Below are 20,155 nucleotides of genomic sequence, written 5' to 3' on the forward strand. Positions count from 1 at the left end.
TTTAATACTATTGTCAAAAACATAAAAAAGGAGTTATCTGGAGAGTCAGGCATATTCCTGTATATATCATCATACCTCTTATCCTGGTCTTCTTGGCTGTCACTTCCTTTGCTTACAGACAGTAGCCTCTTGTCTCGAGGAACCTGAAATCATGACCAACCATCAGTCAGACTTACATAGATGCAACTGTGACCTTGTGCAGAGAGCTTGACACCAGCATAAGCAAAGAAAATGAAACGGAACATTCTCTGGAGAAAGGTGGCAAATTTGCAATGGCCAGGAGATGGTTAAAGGTGGGAAGCCTGAGTAGCAATGACAGTGGACCAGACACAAAATGGTGATGACTGATGCAAAGTCACAGCGTTCCTGATTGTGCTGTGCTCGGCTGACACAGGCAGTTATCACTGGACCTGAGCACCTCCTGAGTCCTCCCCTCCTTGGTTGGGGCGCAGATGAGGGGAAAGGGTACCTGTACTCTGGAGCAGACAGAAAGCATCTTGGAGCTACAAGTATCCCATTAAGGAACAGGACTGACCCTCCATTGTGATGAGGGACTCTGACTGACATGTAGAGGGGCCAACTGGGGAGTGGGCTGCACCATTCAGTGATGAGGCAACATCTAATACCCGGGCCACCTTTATCCACCCTCTCTACATAGCTCACGGCTTGCCTTCTCCTCTTCTTCTTCTAATGCACTTTTATTATGGACTTCACAACTACAGTGCCAACGCATTACCTGAAAGATTATTGAAAAAGCATTACTTGAGAGAAGGGACACCCCGACCAGCTGTGTTTCTGAGCATCATCTAATCACCTGACGGCACTGTGGATCGCTTTTCTATCTCTACCACAGTTCTCAAATACATGAACAGTGGGTTTAGATTTGTTTGGCTGGTTGGATGTTTTTGATTTTTTTGTTTATCAATTTTGTTTTTTCCCTAAATCTCCAGATCTTCCTTCTAGCCACACACCTTGGCACTGAAAATGCACCCTGCACTATTTTGACATAAAAGAGTGTTTATGAAAAGTCTCTCTTTTCTGGACTCCTCTTGCAATCCTCATGGATGGTTTCCACTCACCCAAATGTGTCTGCAAGCCCAGCCCACTGGGCAAGGGAGGCGACACAGCAGAGTGACTAAGAGTCCAGACCTCGACCTGATCATTTGGGTTCAAATCTCAGCTCTACCACAACTCAACTCAACACAGCTCAACTCTGCCTCAGTTTCGTCAGCTGTAAAAAAGGAATAGTGGTAGTTCTATACCTCACAGGGTGTTTAGTAAAATTGGAAGAGTTAATTTTTTAAAGGCACTTAGCGTGGAAATTTATAAGCATTTGCTAAATAAAAATAAAGTAAATCAATTTTAAGTCCTTCATGCACATATCAATGTTGAGGGTCTACAGAGTAGCAGCATTACTACATGCTAAACAAGAAACGAAATGAATACAACAAAACCATCATCTACTGAAGGTGACAGATAATGACAACATTTTAATACCAAGCAAACCCATGGTCACAGCAGCATAATTCGCAACAGCCAAAAGGTGTAAATGACTCAAATGTCCATCTACAGATGAATGAATAAACAGAATGTGTTTTATATATATACACACACACAATGAAATATTATTCAGTCTTAAAGATGATGACATTCTGATACGTGCTATAATATGAATGAGTCTTAAAGACATCCCACTGAACCCCATGTGACTCAGATCCATCCACTTCCCCGTGGAGGCCTGCCTCCTGGCTCGGCCCCCCACCTCTTTGGCCTGGGTTACTGCGTCAGCTAACTGGTCTCTCCTCTCCTTCACTTAGTCCCTGCAAATCCATCTGGCTCCATTAAGAAGAACCAGAGTGATCTTCCAGTTGGACCCCACCGTGCCTTCAGATTTTCTCCCTCCCATCTGGGCCACCCTGAGCCATGTTGACTTTTGGCTTCCCAAAGACTGTCCTTCTTAGAGTAACTGAGACCTCTGAACTCAGGCCCCTTCCTTGAGTCTAGACTCACCACCATACATCCCTACCTGAATATCCTACAAGCACTTCAAACTCAACATACAATTATCCTTTTCCCCAAAGCACTTCTTCTGTACTCCGCCTTGGTTAATCTGAGCATCAGCTGAGCTACTGTGATCCTAGTTAAAGAGTTCTCTCATCAAATCTCTCTCTCTCACACACACACACACAGAATCAGTTGCCAACTTTTATCCAAACAAACACTCAGTGATCTCCTGAACATACTGCTTTGTTTCCGTGTTCTGTGACTGACTAAGTAGAGTGGCTGATTTAGGAAGAAGCTCACAAATACTGATCCAGGGAGCAGCTACCATTAGGTCTTACTTTAGGGCTTCATTCTTTTTTATCTGGACAATCGCAACAACCTGTTCACTGGATTCTCTGCTCATAATCCATCTCCCTGTGGCTGCTGTTGCTATAACATGTGTAAATCATGTCTCCAATCTACCACGCCAATGTTCAAAATCCTTCAGTAACAGAGAAAATGATGTCAAAGAATATAATAGAAAAATTACAGGAAATTTCATTTTCTTTAAGCTTCTATCAATTTTCTATAATGTATATAAACTGAAAACAAAAGGCTTTATTTTTAAATTAAAAATAAAAAGATTTCTTTCAAAAATTTCTAAAGCTTATGAATATTTATTAAATCATTTATTCACTCATTCATCTAGCAAAAAAACAAGGCCATGTACCTAGCCCTGCACTCCCTCTTGGGGGAATAAAGCCCAGCCCACCAACCTGGTCACTTCCAGGAGTCGCTGCCCTTCCTAACCAACCTTGACTGCCCTCCCCCTCACTCACCTCCACAGTTCAGCAAGGCTGATTCCTTGGATTTCACTGAATGCATCCTGGAGTTTGACCTCCCATGTTTTCTCATCTCCTGTTTGCTTTGCCTAAAATGCTCCCTTCTCCATATGCCTACCTAAAAACTCTCCTCTGCTTCCCTGTAGAATAGGCACTACTTCCCATCTCTTGTGTCTCCTGCATTGGCAGGTGAGTTCTTTACTGCTCGCACCACTAGTTTCAGTCCATGGGGTCACAAGGAGTCGGACTGAGCGACTGAGCGACTGAGCACAGCTCTGGAAAACCTGAGCTCTCTGGAAGGCTGGCACACCCTCCTCACTGCACCTGGAGCACATCACTTTCATAGTATTTACTGCCATGCACTGTGGTTATAGGTTTACGGGACTGTTATAGAGGTCCTGGACTGTGACCTCACTAAGGTCTTAAATTGGGTCCCATCTGCCTTTGGATACTCAACCCACTCCCCTAATATCTATCACCATTGCTGGAAGGTCGTGGTGAATTAGCACTTGTTGGATGGATGGATGAATAAATGGATGACCAAATGGTTAGACAAACAAACAAACATCTTGGTGTCCAACAGCACCAGGTCAACAGAATAGAGAGGAACCAACTGGCTGGGGAAGAACATTTTCACCAGAGCTAGAATCAGATGATTACGAATCAACAGCTTCTTCAGGGGAAAAGTAAAGTAAGCCAGAGTAAATCAAACCACATAAAAATAACAAATGAAATCTGTCATATTTTTCTGTCATGCCTGAAATTAATCAAAAGGTCACAACTGACTTCAGAGCTATTGCTGGTGAGCAGCTTAAACCCAATAGAGAATGAGGCTAGTATCTGAGTCTTTACGACAAATTCTAGCATTTTGGTTATTTTTATAATAGATTTCATCTAAGCTTCAAATGCATATTTTAAAGTTTTGAGCCTATTTTCAAATGAATTCCATTAAAGCATTTCTTAAACAGGGTAGAGTGTTATGGACTGAACTGTATGCCTCCAATGTTTGTATGTTAAAACCCTAATCTGCAATGTGACTATACTTGGAGACAGGGCCTTTAAGGAGGCGGTTAAGATTAAATAGGGCTTCCCAGGTGGCACTAGTGATAAAGAATCCACCTGCCAATGCAGGAGACACAAGAGATGTGGGTTTGATCCCTGTGTCAGGAAGATCCCCTGGGGTAGGAAATGACAAACCACTCCAGTATTCTTGCCTGGGAAATCCCATGGACAGAGAAGCCTGGGGGGCTACAGTCCATGGGGCTACTTAGTTGGACACAACTGAGAGACTGAGCGCTTAAGGGTAAATGAGTTTCTAAAGGTGTGGCCCTAATCCGATAGGACTAATGCCCTTCTAGGAAGAGGAAGAGATGCCAGGAATGTGTGTGCACAGAGGAAATGCCACGTGAGGCCACAGCAAGAAGGGAGCCATCTGCAAGATGGGAAGGAAACGAGGCCTCTCCAGAAACCAACGCTGTCAGCACCTTGGTCTTGGACTATAGTCTCCGGAACTCTAAGAAAATAAATCTCTGTGTTTAAGACCCCCAGTCTGTGATATTCTGTCTCAGCAGCCCAAGAAGACTAACTGAGACAGCCTGATGACATAGATATTGGGCATGTACAGGATTGCCCTGGGACCTTTGCAAATTCCACTTAGTTGCCTGAGCTGAAAATAAAAGACCTGATTGGATTCACTCCAGTGATCCTATGGGGACAGTTTTAAAATACAGGTGGAAAGACTTTGTGGTGGGTAAAGTATTACACCAAGGTACACTTGTGCAGTTTCCAAGGACAGGGACCACCATTTCTTTTTAGTGCCTGCTGCGTGTCACACACATTCCTCTCTCTACTGTCCAGAGAGGTGATGTACTCCAACCTCAGCAGTTAGGGGAAAATGGTATGTTTTACAAAAAGGATCGATTTTTATTTCCAAAGAGGTATAAAAAGTCTACAGAATTTAAATGATACTGCAGTAGCAATTGCTACAGTAATCTGACTTCCCCAAGTTTATATTCAAAAAAATAGAATCTATAATTTTTTTTCCCTTAACACTTCACTACAGAAAGAAAGTCCATTCTCAAAGTAGATTTAACTTTGTTATAACTTTACTACCAGCATACACAAACTATAAACAAGAGAGGGCTGACTGAGGCCTGAAAATGATCATTTGCACACAGAGTTTTTAGAAACAAGGCTAATTCTTTAATGTTTAAAGTTTCAAGCAAAAATATAGTGAAGCTTGTGGGAAATAAATGAGCTATGTAACTCTGCTAGTCCACACAGTCTTAGAAAACATTTTATTGGAATATTTTATATTCTAAATTAATAAATTAATCTTGGAAAATATAAATTCAACAGTAGGAGTTTAGACTTGTTTATAGATTGAGGGTTCTTTTTGGGGGGTGGGAGCAAGTAGTGATGACTATTTACTTATTTTTTGAGGTCTGGTTGATGTACAATGTTATATATAAGTTTCAGGTGTACAACACAGTAATTTCCAGTTTCTAAAGACCATACTACATTTAGTTATTATAAAATATTGGTGCTATTCCCTGTGTTGTACCGTTCATACTACATTTAGTTATTATAAAATATTGGTGCTATTCCCTGTGTTGTACAGTTTATCTTTGTAGCTTATTTATTTTATACATCGTAGTTTGTAACTTTTAATCCCCACCCCAAATTTGCCCCTCCTCTCTTCCATCTCCCCACTGGTAACTACCAGTTTGTTCTCTATATCTGAGTATGTTTCTTTTTTGCTATATTCACTGGTGTATTTTTATCTTTTAGATTTCACATGTAAGTGACATTATATAGCATTTGTCTTTCTCTGACATTTCACTAAACATAATATCCTCTGAGTCCATCCACGTCGTTACAAACGGCAAATTTTATTCTACTGTGTGTGTGTGTGTGTGCATGCACACACACATACACACCACATCTTTATCCATCCATTGATGGACACTTAGGTTGCTTCTATATCTTAGCAACTGTCAATAATGTTGTTATGAACAGTGAGGTATACATATCTGTGAATTAGTGTTTTGGGTTTTTTCTAATATATATCTGAGAGTGGAATTGCAGGGTCAAATGGTAGTTCTATTTTTAGTTTTTTGAGAAACCTCCGTTTCCCAGTTGTTGAACCAATTTACATTCCCACCAACAGCGTAGGAGGGTTCCCTTTTCTTCATATCCTCAAATTGAGTTTTATGTAAACTCCCTACTCTGTATCTTAAGATATTTATGAAAGCAGAATTTCAACTTTCCTTTTAATATTAATAATGTGCAAAAGGAGAGGTAATCTAGGTACCATATTTACTAATACTTTATCCTTTGAGCCTATGGGAAATTAAATTCTTTCCCAAATTACTAATGAGTTTTGTTACAAGGTATATTTCTCTTTTTCATTAATATGAAAGAACTGTCATCTAATAAAAATATCTGAAATTATGTCCATTTCACAGTAATGGAATAAAATCTGTTTTTAAAAAATAAGAATGATATGTTTCTTCAAAATTATCTTAATATATTTCTTCACAGTCTTATAAAACTAACATATTTGCTTAATGAAGTTATAAAGGTTACCAAAAAGCTTTAATGACCCAAGTGATTAAATCATAGTCACTTTAATGATATGTTACCAGATTTTAATGTGTCAAGTTTAACTATTTCTTATAATAAATAAAAATTGCTTTGTAATTTCTTTCTAGGGATGAGATCATTTCCAAACATTAAGTATTAACACAAAAATCTAATAAATCGAAACCCTCAAGAAATAGCCTAGAACATGAAACAGTCTAATATGAAAAGTTCTGTACCATCCTCAATACTTTCTGAAAATGTTCACCCCAAAATGTTTAGAAATCATCCTTGTGTTTTTCAAATTAGCTTCTCAGTCAAAAAGCATTTAAATATATAAAACAGCCACAAACAAAAGAAGAAAAGAAAGCCTCCCGAGAAAGTATCTTTGGTTTTCAGGCTCAGTTGTTTTCAGGGGCTTCCTTTCAGTGTAGGAAACTGCCCTGCTTGCATGAAATGGAGATTAGCCCCTACATCCTTTCACGTGGACCCCCGTTCCCAAAGTGAAAGCCCCTTTTTGCTAGGTCAGGAGTCATGTTGGGAACTGTACACCTTCACAAGAGAGCTGTGAAATCTGCCAATTCCACCTCTCTTACTAAGGGGGAAAAGTCAACCTAGACTGCAGGGGTACAAGTGGAATGCCTTTCCTTTATTTCTCCAGCACTTTCTAACCATAAAAGATGCGTTTATTTGAGTCAGTAATATCCTCATTTAAAATAGCCTGGATGGGCCAACCTATCTCTATGAAAACACTACCTTTAATACAGGACTCATACCTTCTATCGGGTTGGCCAAAATGTTTGTTTGTAACAGCTTACGGAAAAACTCGAACCAACTTTTTGGCCAGCCCAATATCTCATCTTTGATAAACACAACTTGGGACTTCCCTGGTGTCTCGATGGTAAAGAATCTGCCTGCAGTGTAGGAGACCCACTCGGGTTCAATCCCTGGGTCGGGAAGATTCCCTGGAGAAGGGAGTAGCAACCCATTCTAGTATTCTTGCCTGGAAAATTCCATGGACAGCGGAGCCTGGCAGAACAGTCCATAAGGTCGCATAGAGTCGGACAGAGCTGAGAGGCTAACAAGCACAGCTTGGCTTGACTTTATTTTCTCTCCCCACAGAGGGAGCCGTCCTTAGTGTTTTAATAGAGAAAATTAGAGGAAGCTGGAAAAGGAATGAATAATTTTAGAGAATGTTGGTCAAAGAGTAGGCTTGGGGGTGGTCGGTCAGTGCCAGGGTTGGTACTAGTGTTGGTGTTGGTGGGAGATCCTTGGAAAGCATGAAAACCCTGGTTTAGGAGAGACACAGGAGGCAGCACAACTTGCAGCGCTGGAGCCTGCTGGAAGGGAACAGGAACTGGGATGCAGGAAGGAAGCAGGAAACCGAGGCTGACTTAACTAAAAGAAAAATTCCTCCCTGTGATTTTCTCCTGATGGAGGGAGAGGGCAAGAGGAGGATTTAGTTCTTATTCTAAAGAGTGGCACCCAACCAGCAAAATAAACACAGCCATTTTCACCTTTGTGCCAATCCCAGCGTAAGCCCAGGTGTTTATAATCAAAGCAGGTAATAAATATCCTCAATCAGTAAATACTTGTTGACTTTTTACATTTCATTGGTTCTAAGGAAGCAGGTCATACCAGATATAGTCCTTTATAGTAGAGACAGATCAATGTTTGTCGTTCGATTTCCTGAAATACTCCTGTTTTGAAGGTACCTATGACAAGTATTTTTGTAATGCAAGTGAATTACATTCACTTTGTTTTAAGGGTTTTTCAAAATAAATACTGAGTGCCTGGTGAAACAAAGGGAGACATTCTGGAATTGCTACAAAAGTCTACCATAAAAGCATTCATTGGTATATTTCTTACAAAAGTGAAAAATCTAGAAATCCTGGTGTTTCTTATAAAACGGAATATCTAAAAGCAAACTAGGGAGTTCCCTGGCACTCCAGTGGTTAGGACTTGGGACTCGTACTGCTGCTTTCACTGATGGGACTAGGTTCAGTCCCTGGTTGGAGAACTAAGATCCTGCACATCACAGGGTTTAGCCAAAAAATAAATTAAAAAATAAAGGTTCTCATTATTTCATTTATTTATTTCATTTTATTAATTTATTTATTTTTGGCTGCACCATGCCTCATGAGGGATCTTAGTTCCCCAACCAGGGATGGAACCCACGCCCCCTGCAATGGAAGCACAGAGTCTTAACCACTGATTGCCAGGGAAGTCCCACATTACTTAATTTTAAAATAATGATAAAATAAAATAAGACAAGCAGCTTCAATGCCCCAAAACAGCAATGACTAAATTACAGTACAGTCACACAATGTAATATTCTTTATTCACCAAAAGTCATAAAGTAAAAATGGCAGCAAAGAAGTACTGCAATATGATATGAAGTAGGAATTAAATGTGAAAGTGAAAGTCACTCAGTTGTGTCCGACTCTTTGCAACCCATGGACTTCTGCAAGCCAGAATACTGCAGTGGGTAGCCTTTCCCTTCTCCAGGGGATCTTCCCAACCCAGGGATTGAACCCATGTCTCCTGCATTGCAGACGTTTTCTTTACCAGTTGAGCCACAAGGGCAGCCCAAGAACACTGGAGTGGGTAGCCTATCCCTTCTCCAGTGGATCTTCCCCACCCAGGAATCAAACACAGGTCTCCGGCCTTGCAGGCATTAAATGTAGATACCATGTATGCTTGTAAACAGAGGGCACGGAGTCAGTATCCGAAAAGGAAAACTCCCTCTGAGCAGGGCTGAAGTTGGGCTTCATAGACGGAAAAGCAGGGAAGCAATGAGACAAGGAAGAGGCTGAGTTCCACGGTGAGTGTGGAGATACCCTTGGTTCTCTGGCCTGGGACGAAGTTTGTCCCCTCTGCCCACAGAGAAGGGCGGTCCTAGGGGCCGAGGGCGGAGGGAGGCGGGGCTCCGCGGTCTACCTTGTAGTAGTCGTACAGCAGGCCGAGCGCGGCCGCGCTGTCCTCGTCTCCGTTGATGCTCATCATTGCCTTGGTGGCCGCCGTCAGGGGGTTCTCCAAATACGACTTCCAGGCTTCATCCTCACTGGTGTAGGCTCTTCGAGTATTAAATGGAGGCTCACTGGGCATGGGCACTAAGGCCACCAGTCGTTTATTACTGCGAGAGCAAGAGAAATGCGAGATTCATGAGCAGAGAAGTGTTCTTTTTTCCCGCTAAAAATACACGTGGAATAAAAATGCGCACGTTATTTGGTTCACTTGTGCTTCCCCAGAATGGAAGAGAAGGAAGATTGAGACCAAGGTAATGGCCACGTCACATTGATAAAGCCACTGATTTATTTCTTTACTGTCCAGGAGAGGTAATAATGGCCTTTAAAACGTAGTGTAGAAAGAAGTAGAGTAAGTTGACTCCCTTCACACTCGGCTTTTCATAACCAATCAGTTCAGGAGCCAACTCATTTTATTTGATTATCCTTCATTAATATATATTAGAATGAAACCCTGGGAGGGAACAGGTTTCATTTAATTCTGCAAGTTCTAGTGCATAAATATGTGCAACACATTGAAAGTAATCGGCATGTCAATGGTGGTTAAAAAACAATTTCATCTAGTGTAATTTACACTATATCTGCTAGCAAATTGGTCTATAGACCAATCCAAGTCCTTTAATTTAAACAGGCAATAGAAGCTACAGAAACAAGGTGCAAGGCGTCCTGCAGATATGCATCAAACGGATGCGAAGCAGCACGAAACTCTGTACATAAAGTCCTGTGTTCCACGGGATCCTACCATATTTAAGGACAGCGAAGCTACAGATCATAAAAGATCATCACGGAGAGTGAGGAGGGCACCTGGAGAATCTTCAGCAGACAAGAGGGGTTGGAGTTGTCAGTCCTAACCAAGCCACTCAGGTAAAGCAGAAAATGACCATCAAAGCAATTTTTTAAGGAGGATTCAATACTAACTCAAGTATCTAGTGGCTCAGATGGTAAAAAATCCGCCTGCAATGCAGGTGACTCACCCGGGTTTGATCCCTAGGTCGAGAAGGTTCCCTGGAGAAGGGAATGGCTACCCACTCCAGTATTCTTGCCTGGATAATTCCATGGATAGAGGAGCCTGGTGAGCTATAGTCCACGGTGTCGCAAAGAGTTGGACACGACTGAGTGACTTTCACTTTCACCCCTAAACCACCACAGTCCTCAGCATCACACCCCAGCCTTGTTCATTGAAATGAAATCAGAAAGTAATAATGAGACGTTGTATTTCAGTAACACCTGGGTCTACTCAGGGTAACGTGACACAGACAAGTGGCAGGACTGTGAAGGCAGCATGTATGCCGATCAGTGGAAATGCATCCAGCAAGAGCCTTCCGATGGTCATTCAGTAGAGACAAACCTTTTTGCTGATATTCCTGCAGGGCCCTCTAACGGTAGATGGTCTTCCAGCTCACTTTGTGGTGGAAGATTGGTGTGAACTCACAACAAAGGCTGTGTTGAGGGCACTTTGTGTGGAGGCATGGTGTCATGCATCGATGGAGGGTCAGAAAATAACACTGACATTGGTGACATATATTGGGGGGAGGGGGCCGGGAAATCCACATTGAGCAGAGTGGAATTTTAGATGGTCTCCAAATTTTAGATGGTTTGAACTCTTTGTGCCAGTGGCTTGGTGGAACTGATTGGGAGGAAAGAGAAAATAATGACCCAACTGTACATGAACTGAATTAAAAGGGTAAAAACCAAGTTTCTGGAAGTAAACGGGAAAACCCTGGTGGAAGGCCTTTCTACCCGTTCAGCTGTGTGGTGACATGGAGCAGCACAGGCTCTGGAAGTGAGTCTCTGTTCACTGTTTACCGAGGAGGAACGCTGCCTGAGGTTCGGTTTCTTCATGCCTTAAATAAAGTCAGCACTATTTTTAGTTTCTTAAGGAACCTCCAGACTGTTTTTTCCTTAGTGAAGTGAGTGAGTGAAAGTCGCTCAGCTGTGTCCAACTCTTTGTGACCCCCTAGACTGTATAATCCATGGAATTCTCCAGACCAGAATACTGGAGTGGGTAGCCTATCCCTTCTCCAGGGGATTTTCCCAACCCAGGAATCGAACCAGGATCTCCTGCATGGCTGGCGGATTCTTTACCAACTGAGCTCTGAGGGAAACCCTTTTTCCTTAGTGGCTGCACCAATTTACATTCTCACCAAGGGTGTAGGAGGCTTCCCTTCTCTCTCCACATCCTCTCCAGCATCTATTGCTTCTGGATTTTTTGATGACAGCCATCTGACTGATGTGGATGAATAACCAACAAGAACCAACTGTATAGCACAGGGAACTCTGCTTAATATTATGGAACAACCTAACTGGGGAAAGAATTTGAAAAAGGATACATGTATCTGTATAAGTGAATCACTCTGTGGTCCAACTGACACTAACACAACATTGTTAATCAACTCTACTCCAATATAAAACAGGAAGTTAAAACACCAAGCACAGCAATGCCTACCCTACTAAGCTCACAGTATGACTGTGAGAACTCAATAAGATAATGGATAAAACAACTGTAAACTGAACCACAAGTATTACTCTCACGGCACAGTTCTATATTCCTATAAAGTTTGAGGGCATAGCAACTTTTGGTTATAACGTAGAAGTGCTAAAGGTAATCATTAATTAAGGGAGTCTGAAGTTGTTTACTTAGCTATTTTCCATAAGAACCCAACAGACACCAGATATCACGCTATATGGGGAGGGTGTGATGGCAAAGGACATGGGCACTGCCCTGCAGCTCACATCGCCTCCAGGAAGGGAAAGCAAGCACCAGGGTTACACGAGTGGTGAGCGTGAGAAATGAACAATGTCATGAGTGAGGGTTTATGACAGAGGGGACTAACCTAGCCAGAGGACCCAGGAGGAAGCAAAGCTTCCACAAAGACCTGAAGGAAAGGCAGGAGAGTGCTGGTCAGGGGTGAAATGGGCAGATGTGAGAAAAAAAATTTTTTAAGTGAAGAGTGTATTGGTAATGCAAAACAATGGGATTATCCGACAAAAGGAGCACATTTGTATTCATTTTGGAGAGTCCAAGAAATTTACATACTTTATATACAACGGCGTATTGGTCATAAAAAAAGAAGGAAATAGTGCCATTTGCAGCAACATGGGTGAACCTAGAGACAATCATACTAAGTGAAGGAAGTCAGAGAAAGACAAGTACCATATGATATCCCTTATGTGTGGAATCTAAAATATGACACAAATGAAGTTATCTACAAAAGTAGAAACAGACTCACAGACTCAGAGAACAGACTTGTGATTGCTAGTGGCAGGCGAGGTGGGGGAGGGGTGGGGTGGGAGATTGGGGTTAGCAATACAAACTAGTACATAGAGAACGGCTAAACACCAAAGCCCTACTGGATAGCACAGGGACCTATATTCAAAATCTTGTGAGAAACCATAATGGGAAAGGATATAAAAGAAGAATGTATACGTATATGTAGAATTGAATCTCTTCGCTGTGCAGTAGAAATTAATACAACGTCATAAATCAACTACTCAATGTAAAAAAAAAAAGAAATTTACACATTTTGATTTAATAATAAAACAGCATTTCCATGTTGTGGACATTACTAATCACAGAGGATAGAGTTGGATTTAGAGACAGAATTTTGGCGGACTCCTAAGAGTCTTTAAGTGGGAGAAATGAAGTCTCTGGGAGGACCAAGAAGGAAGGCAGTGCTGGCGGGCCATGGGGCAGTGCCATTACCACCCTCCCGCCACCAGTCACTTAGAAGAAGCCACTCTGCAGCCTTCAGTTAGAGGGCAAAACAGAGGGATCTAAATCCTAATTGCTGCCCAGGAGTGCCCACACATCACATATACTTCCTAAAACCACCCAGCAGGAAGGAAGAGCTTTCTGTTACTTCTGGTGACCTCACCACTGAAAAAGATGGGGATTTGACTCTCCTTACTTAAGAAAAGCTGGGAGGCGGGGTGGGGGTGGGATGGGGGTGGAGTGTTAATTACAACACTGGCTAATTTCCAAAATTTAGCAGGAAGCGCCAGGGTGAAGGATAAGAGCCAACTCTTGATTTACACTAAGTAGCGTCCTCATTCACTGGAGAGATTTTTTTCCTTGAGTCTTCCTTCTTCTCCGTCCTGTTGAGTCTCCTGGATTGCTGATTTCATGTTCCCAGCACAAACGTTCACTCATAAATCTAGATTCATCAGCTTTTCTATGAAGAAATGCTTGATGAATCTTTACATGATCAATAGAAAAAAATATTCTGGGATAGTACAACCTTGCTAGCTGTTTCTGTTCACATTTCTTGATGGCCAAAGGAGTTTTATGCTCTTCCCTTTAACTGCATAATGACTTTGGTTTTTTTTTCCCTTAGATTATAATCTCTCCAGTACAGAGCACTGTTGAATAAAGCTTGGTTTAATAAAAACAGAACAATCTCTCTGGTACACTGAGCAAAAATGTAGACCTGTAAAGAAAGGAAAGTTTTCACAGAACAGCTTTTACCAAAGTTTGGAACACTTTCTGAAGGTGAGTTTCATCATTGCTTTTTTGGAATGGAAGTTCAAATCGTGCACCAGTCAGCTTTTTAAATATCCTTTCAGTAGCTTTAGGTATGCAGTTTTCTGAGTTGCCTTGAACACAGAATACATCAACTATAAACCTGATCCCTGTTCTTCCTCGGAGGAAAGTTTACATTAGCACCTGAGTATTCCCAGCAAGGCTAAAGGCCTTGTTAGATCATAGATTTTTTTTTTTTTTTTTTTGTCTTCCATTTGTTTCTTTAATCCACTACTTCATTTTGTTGATGCTGGGAGAAAAACTAACAGATGAGTGAGTCATCAGCTGAAGTAGTGAAAGAGGTGGAGCATTCATAAACCTGAGATCATAACCAACAGGTCAAGAAAAACTCCAGATCACTCTACCACAACCTACCATGCCCTGGGGCATTAGGAAGAGTCTAACAGAGGGAATGCTTTGCTGGGGAGAAGCAAACAGCACTTAACACATAATGCCTTCACCTCCTAAAAATATGTGCAGTAATAGTCAACAAATTCAGACATAAATTCATTTCACTTGGGAACACAAAAAAACAGGACAGTGAAGTTTTCACGTCAAATTATCAGTTTCAATTCATTTCTTACCATTCTTTAAAAAAAAAAAATTCCTAGAAGAGCTTTAGTCTTTCTTTGTGGGGAGGGTTGTTTGGGAGCTTTTTGCCTTAATCTAGGGGGAGAATGGTTAAACTTCAGTTTTCATCTCAGCTCTGTCAATTTGTGAATTTGGATGAGGTACTTTACTTCTTCAAGTTTCTGTTTCTTCCTCTGTATCATATCAGACTTACAGTGTTGTTCTAAAGGTAAACTCAGATATTCACATACAATGAGCCTGGTACATTACAGATCTTCAATAAATAATAGTTAGAAGTATTCTCTTTAGAACGGATTCTATTAATGACCTCCACTCAAAATCCAACAGACGGCTCTCTGTTCTGAATCTCCTTGGATTTTCTTGGCCATTTCTCACTTCTGTAAAATCTTGCCTGGCCTGGCTTCTAAGATACTGTACAAGGGCAGTTCTCTGCAGCCAAATATTCTTTTCCAATTGCTACTCTGCATGCATGAGAAGTCGCTTCAGTCGTGTCTGACTCTTTGCAACCCTATGGACTGTAGCCCACCAGGCTCCTCTGTCCATGGGATTCTCCAGGCAGGAATACTGGAGTGGGCTGCCATGCACTTCTCCAGGGGATCTTTCCAATTCAGGGATCAAACCCCCATCTCTTATATCTCCTGCACTGGCAAGCGGTTCTTTACCACAAGCGCCACCTGCAAAGCCTAAAGTCTACTCTCCTCTTCCTGTTGTCTAACTCTCATCATTCCTGGGCCCTTGGTTCTTTTCTCTCCCTTGTTGATCCACATGGCTTTCATTCATCCTCTACTTTCATGTCTAACAGACATGTATCACCTAAGAGCCGGTTCTGCCTTCTCTCTTAGATGCCCTGTTGCCAACTTAAACTCAGTCCGGAACTAAGGTAACCATCATTTCTCAGTTGAGCACAACTCATCATCACCTGTCCGTAGTTATCCAGAGCCAAATCTTATGTACTGGTTTAAAATATAGACTCTGTGGGCAGGGAGATGGGAGGGGACACCCATGGCTGATTCCTGTCACTGTATGGCAAAAAACACCACCATATTGTAAAGTAATTAGCCTCCAATTAAAATAAATAAATTTAAAATAAAAAATAAAATATAGCCTCTGGAGCCAGATGGCCTGGGTGTAAATCCTGGCTGCACCGCTTACTAACTGTGTAACCTTGGTTGAGTTAGTTAACCTTTCTGGGCATCAGTTTCCTTACCTGTAAAACTGAGATGTACTCCCAAATGAAACAGAATAATAATATCCACTCTCTAGGATTTTCTCAGAATTAAAATGGACACAGTATAAAAGTATCATGTGTGTTAGCTATTATACTTTCTATGGAGTCAGTCACCATATCCATGATCACAGTTTTAGTCTTATCTCTTCATGCCTCCAAGTGGTCTCGTTATCCTTCAGCTTTCCCCCCGTTCAATCTCTACTGAAGCCCTATGGAATCACCTTCATAGTTAATTACTTTCAAGAGTGTTCTATGTTTCTTCACCACCTGTAATATAGAGTCCAAAATCCTCCATCTGATACTTAGGATTCTCCATTATCAGGCCCCTACCTACCTCTCAAAATTTATTCCTACTTGCTTAGCGTAAGGAGTTGAACCATTTAGCTGAAATTCCGCAAAGAAGCCCCATTTCTATATTCATGCTTTTGCTCAGACTGTTCCCCTGCCTGAAATTGCCCTCCTGCTTCTCTCCATCTAAACTCTACTCTTAGCAAAGTCCAGCTCAACATCCCATCTTGCAGAAAATACTCCCTGATTGTTCCTATTCCAGTTTTTAAGGGCTTTCCTGTACTACAAACTCCTACACTATGTATACTATTTACTATATGTGCTGTGCTGTGCTAAGTCGCTCAGTCGTGTCCAACCCTTTGTGACCCCATGGACTGTAACCCACCAGGCTCCTCTGTCCATGGGGATTCTCTAGGCAAGAATACTGGAGTGGGTAGCCATGCCCTCCTTCAGGGATCTTCCCAACCCAGAAATCAAACCCAGGTCTCCCGCACTGCAGGCGGATTCTTTACCATCTGAGCCACCAGGGAAGCTCAAGAATACTGGAGTGGGTAGCCTATCCCCTCTCCAGGGGATTTTCCTGACCCAGGAATCGAACCAGGGTCTCCTGCATTGCAGGCAGATTCTTTACCAGCTGAGCTCCCAGGGAAGCCCATTTACTACATATTCTACCATTTAATTTTTACTATGCAAAGAATACCAGTTATGGAGAGAAAACTGTTATTCAGTTGTTAGATCCACCAACTACACCAAGGAAGTAGCATTTGTTAATCAAAAAGCCAGGAGTTCCTGTACATAGTCCAGTCTATCCTACACCACGTCCCTGACCTGCCTTGGATTCCCAACCTGCCCGACTTCACTCAAAGATCTGCGAATCCCTCTTCTCCAGCTTTGCACTGGCTTTCTTCTGAAAGCACTAGTCCCCACTCTATCACACACACACACACACACACACACACACACACACACACACCCCTCCCTGAGTCAAGGAGAACACCTAGACACCTGGACTGGCCCTAGGCACTTATCTCTTAAAAGGCAGCTAACGCAGAGTCATCCATGAACCTTCATTTTCTTCCGTCCACTTCATTTTAAAATCCTATAGATATTACCTTCAAAATATACCTAGACTGTGACCTCTTCTCACCATCCCACTGCAAGTATGCTGCTGCAAGCCACCATCATCTTCTAGATGGATTACCACAATTATCTCTGAGGTAGGCAACCTCCACTATGGGCTCCCAACAATCCTTGCCTCCTAGAACTCACAGCCTTGTGGAGTGCCCACCCACACTGTACCAGACTTTGATATGATCAGTAGCAGATGGCAAGAGTGACAGTATGGCACTCCTAGAATTAGATAATGAAAGTCTTCCATTTTGGTAAGTCTCTCTCTTTCTCTCTCTTTCTCCTCGCTTATTCTGGGGAAACCAAACTGTCATATTATGGTGAGGAACTGAAGCCTTGACTAACAATTAATAAGAAACTGAAGACCACCACCAACCTGTGAGGGAGCTTAGTACATCCTGCGGTCAAAGTCAAGTGCGAAATCAGTTATAGCCCCAGATGACAGCCTGAGTGCAGCCTTACGGAGACCCTGAGCCACAACCATCTCCAGCTAAGCTGCTCTTAGACTGCTGACCATCATAAACTGTAAGATAATGTTTGCTATTTTCGCTGCTAAGTTTTTAGATACTATGTTAGCCAGCAACAGAGAGCTAATACTGTTTCTGAATAAATCTCCCGGCTTTCACCATTGTCCCCACTCCCTCCAGTCTATTCTCTACAAAGTAGCATCTAGAGAAATCCCATTAAGACATAAATCAGATCAGGCTACTGCCATCCTCAGTCCTATATTATCCCCATTTTCCTTAGAGGTGACGGCCCTTCCCGCGGACTTCCAGGTCCTACAGAACCTCTCCTCCGTTACTTCCCCCAGCTTCCCTGCTGGTACTCTCTCCCCTTGTCATCCTCCGCCCTCATTCTGATCCTCTTCCTTGGTCTCCATGTCTCTACCTTCGGATCTTGGCGCCAGCTGTTTTTCATCTTTCTGGAATGCTCTTTCCCCCAATATCCCCTCATAACTCTCTCGCTGCCTCTAAACTTCTGCCCAGATCTCACCACAGTGAGACTTAATCCTGGCTACCTTTATTAATGCAGTGACCTGCCTCCACCCACCCTCATTGTTGTTCAATCACTAAGTCATGTCCAACTCTGTGACCCCAAAGACTGCAGCACATCAGCCTTCCCTGTCCTTCACCATCTCCTGGAGGTTGCTCCAATTTATGTCCACTGAGTTGGTGATACCACCTACCCTAAAAATCTCAATTCCTCCAAACTTTACATCTCCCTTATACAGCTTCTATTCTTTTTTAAAAAAGTATTTATCTATTTGACTGTGCTGGGTCTTAGTTGCAGCATGCGGGATCCCCAGGTGTGGCATGTGGGATTTAGCTCCCCAACCAAGAATCAAACCATCACCCCCTTTCCAACATTGGGAGCACAGAGTCTGAGCCACTGGACTACCAGGGAAACCCCTTCTCCTTTCTTCCCTGGTAGTCACCATCTGCTCATACAATGTCGCCTACTTACTGTGTTCTGTGTTCATGGTCTATCTACCCCCATGAGAAAGTAAGCTCCACGGGGTGGAGATTCTTTTTTTTTTTTTTCCTCATGGATGTATCACAAGCATTGAACAATGCCTGCCACTCAATTAAATTTGTTGAATGAGTGAATAAAAGTTCAGCTGAAGAATTGAAGTGTAAGTTGGAGTTTAAAGTACTAGGAAGATCACAACATTGTAAATCAACTATACCCCAATAAAAATTAATTTTTTTCAAGGTTAAAAAGTAAAGAGTCAAGTACTATGAAGGGACTGGGGGAGCTATTTTTTCCATTTTGATAAAATCAGTTTACAGTATCTTTGTAAATTGGCTGTGAACTATAAAGGGCTACACAAATGCAAGACGCCTTAATTGTAAGAAGCAGAATTGTAAAATTAATTTAACGAGTATTGATCCTAAAGTGTCCTTCTCGCAACTCTTAGTTTTCACCTTCGCATTAAACAAATGAGGATTCATTCTTCTGTTCTCCTGAAATAAGAGCTGTGAGTGCATGCTAAGTCACTTCAGTTGTGTGCAACCCTTTGCAACGCTATGGACTGAAGCTTACCAGACTCTTCTGTCCAGAGGATTCTCCAGGCAAGAATAGAGAGGGCTGTCGTGCCCTCCTCCAGGGGATCTTCCCAACCCAGGGATTGAACCCGCATGTCTTAGGTCTCCTGCGTTGGCAGACAGGTTCTTTACCACGAGTGCCACCTGGGAAGCCCCAAAATACGAGCTACACACTAGGAAATCAGGCAGACTTATCTGGAGACCAGAGGCAAAACTAGAGGACTGAGCTCTACCCAGCAAAGGTCTGCGATGCGTGACCCCTCCTCCCACATGTTGTCTATCATTCCCAACACTGACTTGCTGCTGCTGCTAAGTCGCTTCAGTCGTGTCCGACTCTGTACAACCCCATAGACGGCAGCCCACCAGGCTCCCCCATCCCTGGGATTCTCCAGGCAAGAACACTGGAGTGGGTTGCCATTTCCTTCTCCAGTGCATGAAAGTGAAAAGTGAAACTGAAGTAGCTCAGTCATGTCTGACTCCTAGCGACCCCATGGACTGCAGCCTACCAGGCTCCTCCGTCCATGGGATTTGCCAGGCAAGAGTACTGGAGTGGGGTGCCATTGCCTTCTCTGAGTTGGAGACAAAAGAATTTTTTCACCTCTCTTTAAGAAGTGAAGTTTGGGGACTTCCCAGTTGGTCCAGTGATTAAGACTCTGTTCCCACTGTGTGTGTTGAGGTGGGGGCAGGGGTGCGGAGGGCAGGCAGGGTCCATCCCTGGGAAGACCCTGCATGTCTTGCAACACAGCCAAAAGGAAGAAAAAGTGAAGTTCTACCTAGAGATCATCCTATTAAGTGGAGTAAGTCAGATAGACAAAGACAAATACCATATGATGTCACTTACATATGGAATCTAAAAAAATGACACAGTGAACTTACTTACAAAACAGAAATAAACTCGCAGACATAGAAAACAAACTTACGGT

The 20,155-nt window shown here is 42.5% G+C and overlaps 1 protein-coding gene across 2 annotated transcripts in view; it reads right to left on the reverse strand.

Moving 5' to 3' along the window:
* GRHL2 (grainyhead like transcription factor 2) overlaps positions 1–20,155 on the reverse strand; it is a 169,293-nt gene that overhangs the window by 116,744 nt on the left and 32,394 nt on the right. For both annotated transcript variants that reach the window (XM_040261981.1, XM_040261980.1), the window contains exons 2-3: positions 9,348–9,543; positions 76–143 (exon numbers count right to left, since the gene is read on the reverse strand). In XM_040261981.1, coding sequence (XP_040117915.1) covers positions 76–143; positions 9,348–9,543 — 264 coding nt within the window. The remainder of the gene's footprint in view (positions 1–75; positions 144–9,347; positions 9,544–20,155) is intronic.

This window comes from Oryx dammah, unplaced genomic scaffold, assembly GCF_014754425.2.
Source record: "Oryx dammah isolate SB20612 unplaced genomic scaffold, SCBI_Odam_1.1 HiC_scaffold_19, whole genome shotgun sequence".
Lineage (NCBI taxonomy): Eukaryota > Metazoa > Chordata > Mammalia > Artiodactyla > Bovidae > Oryx > Oryx dammah.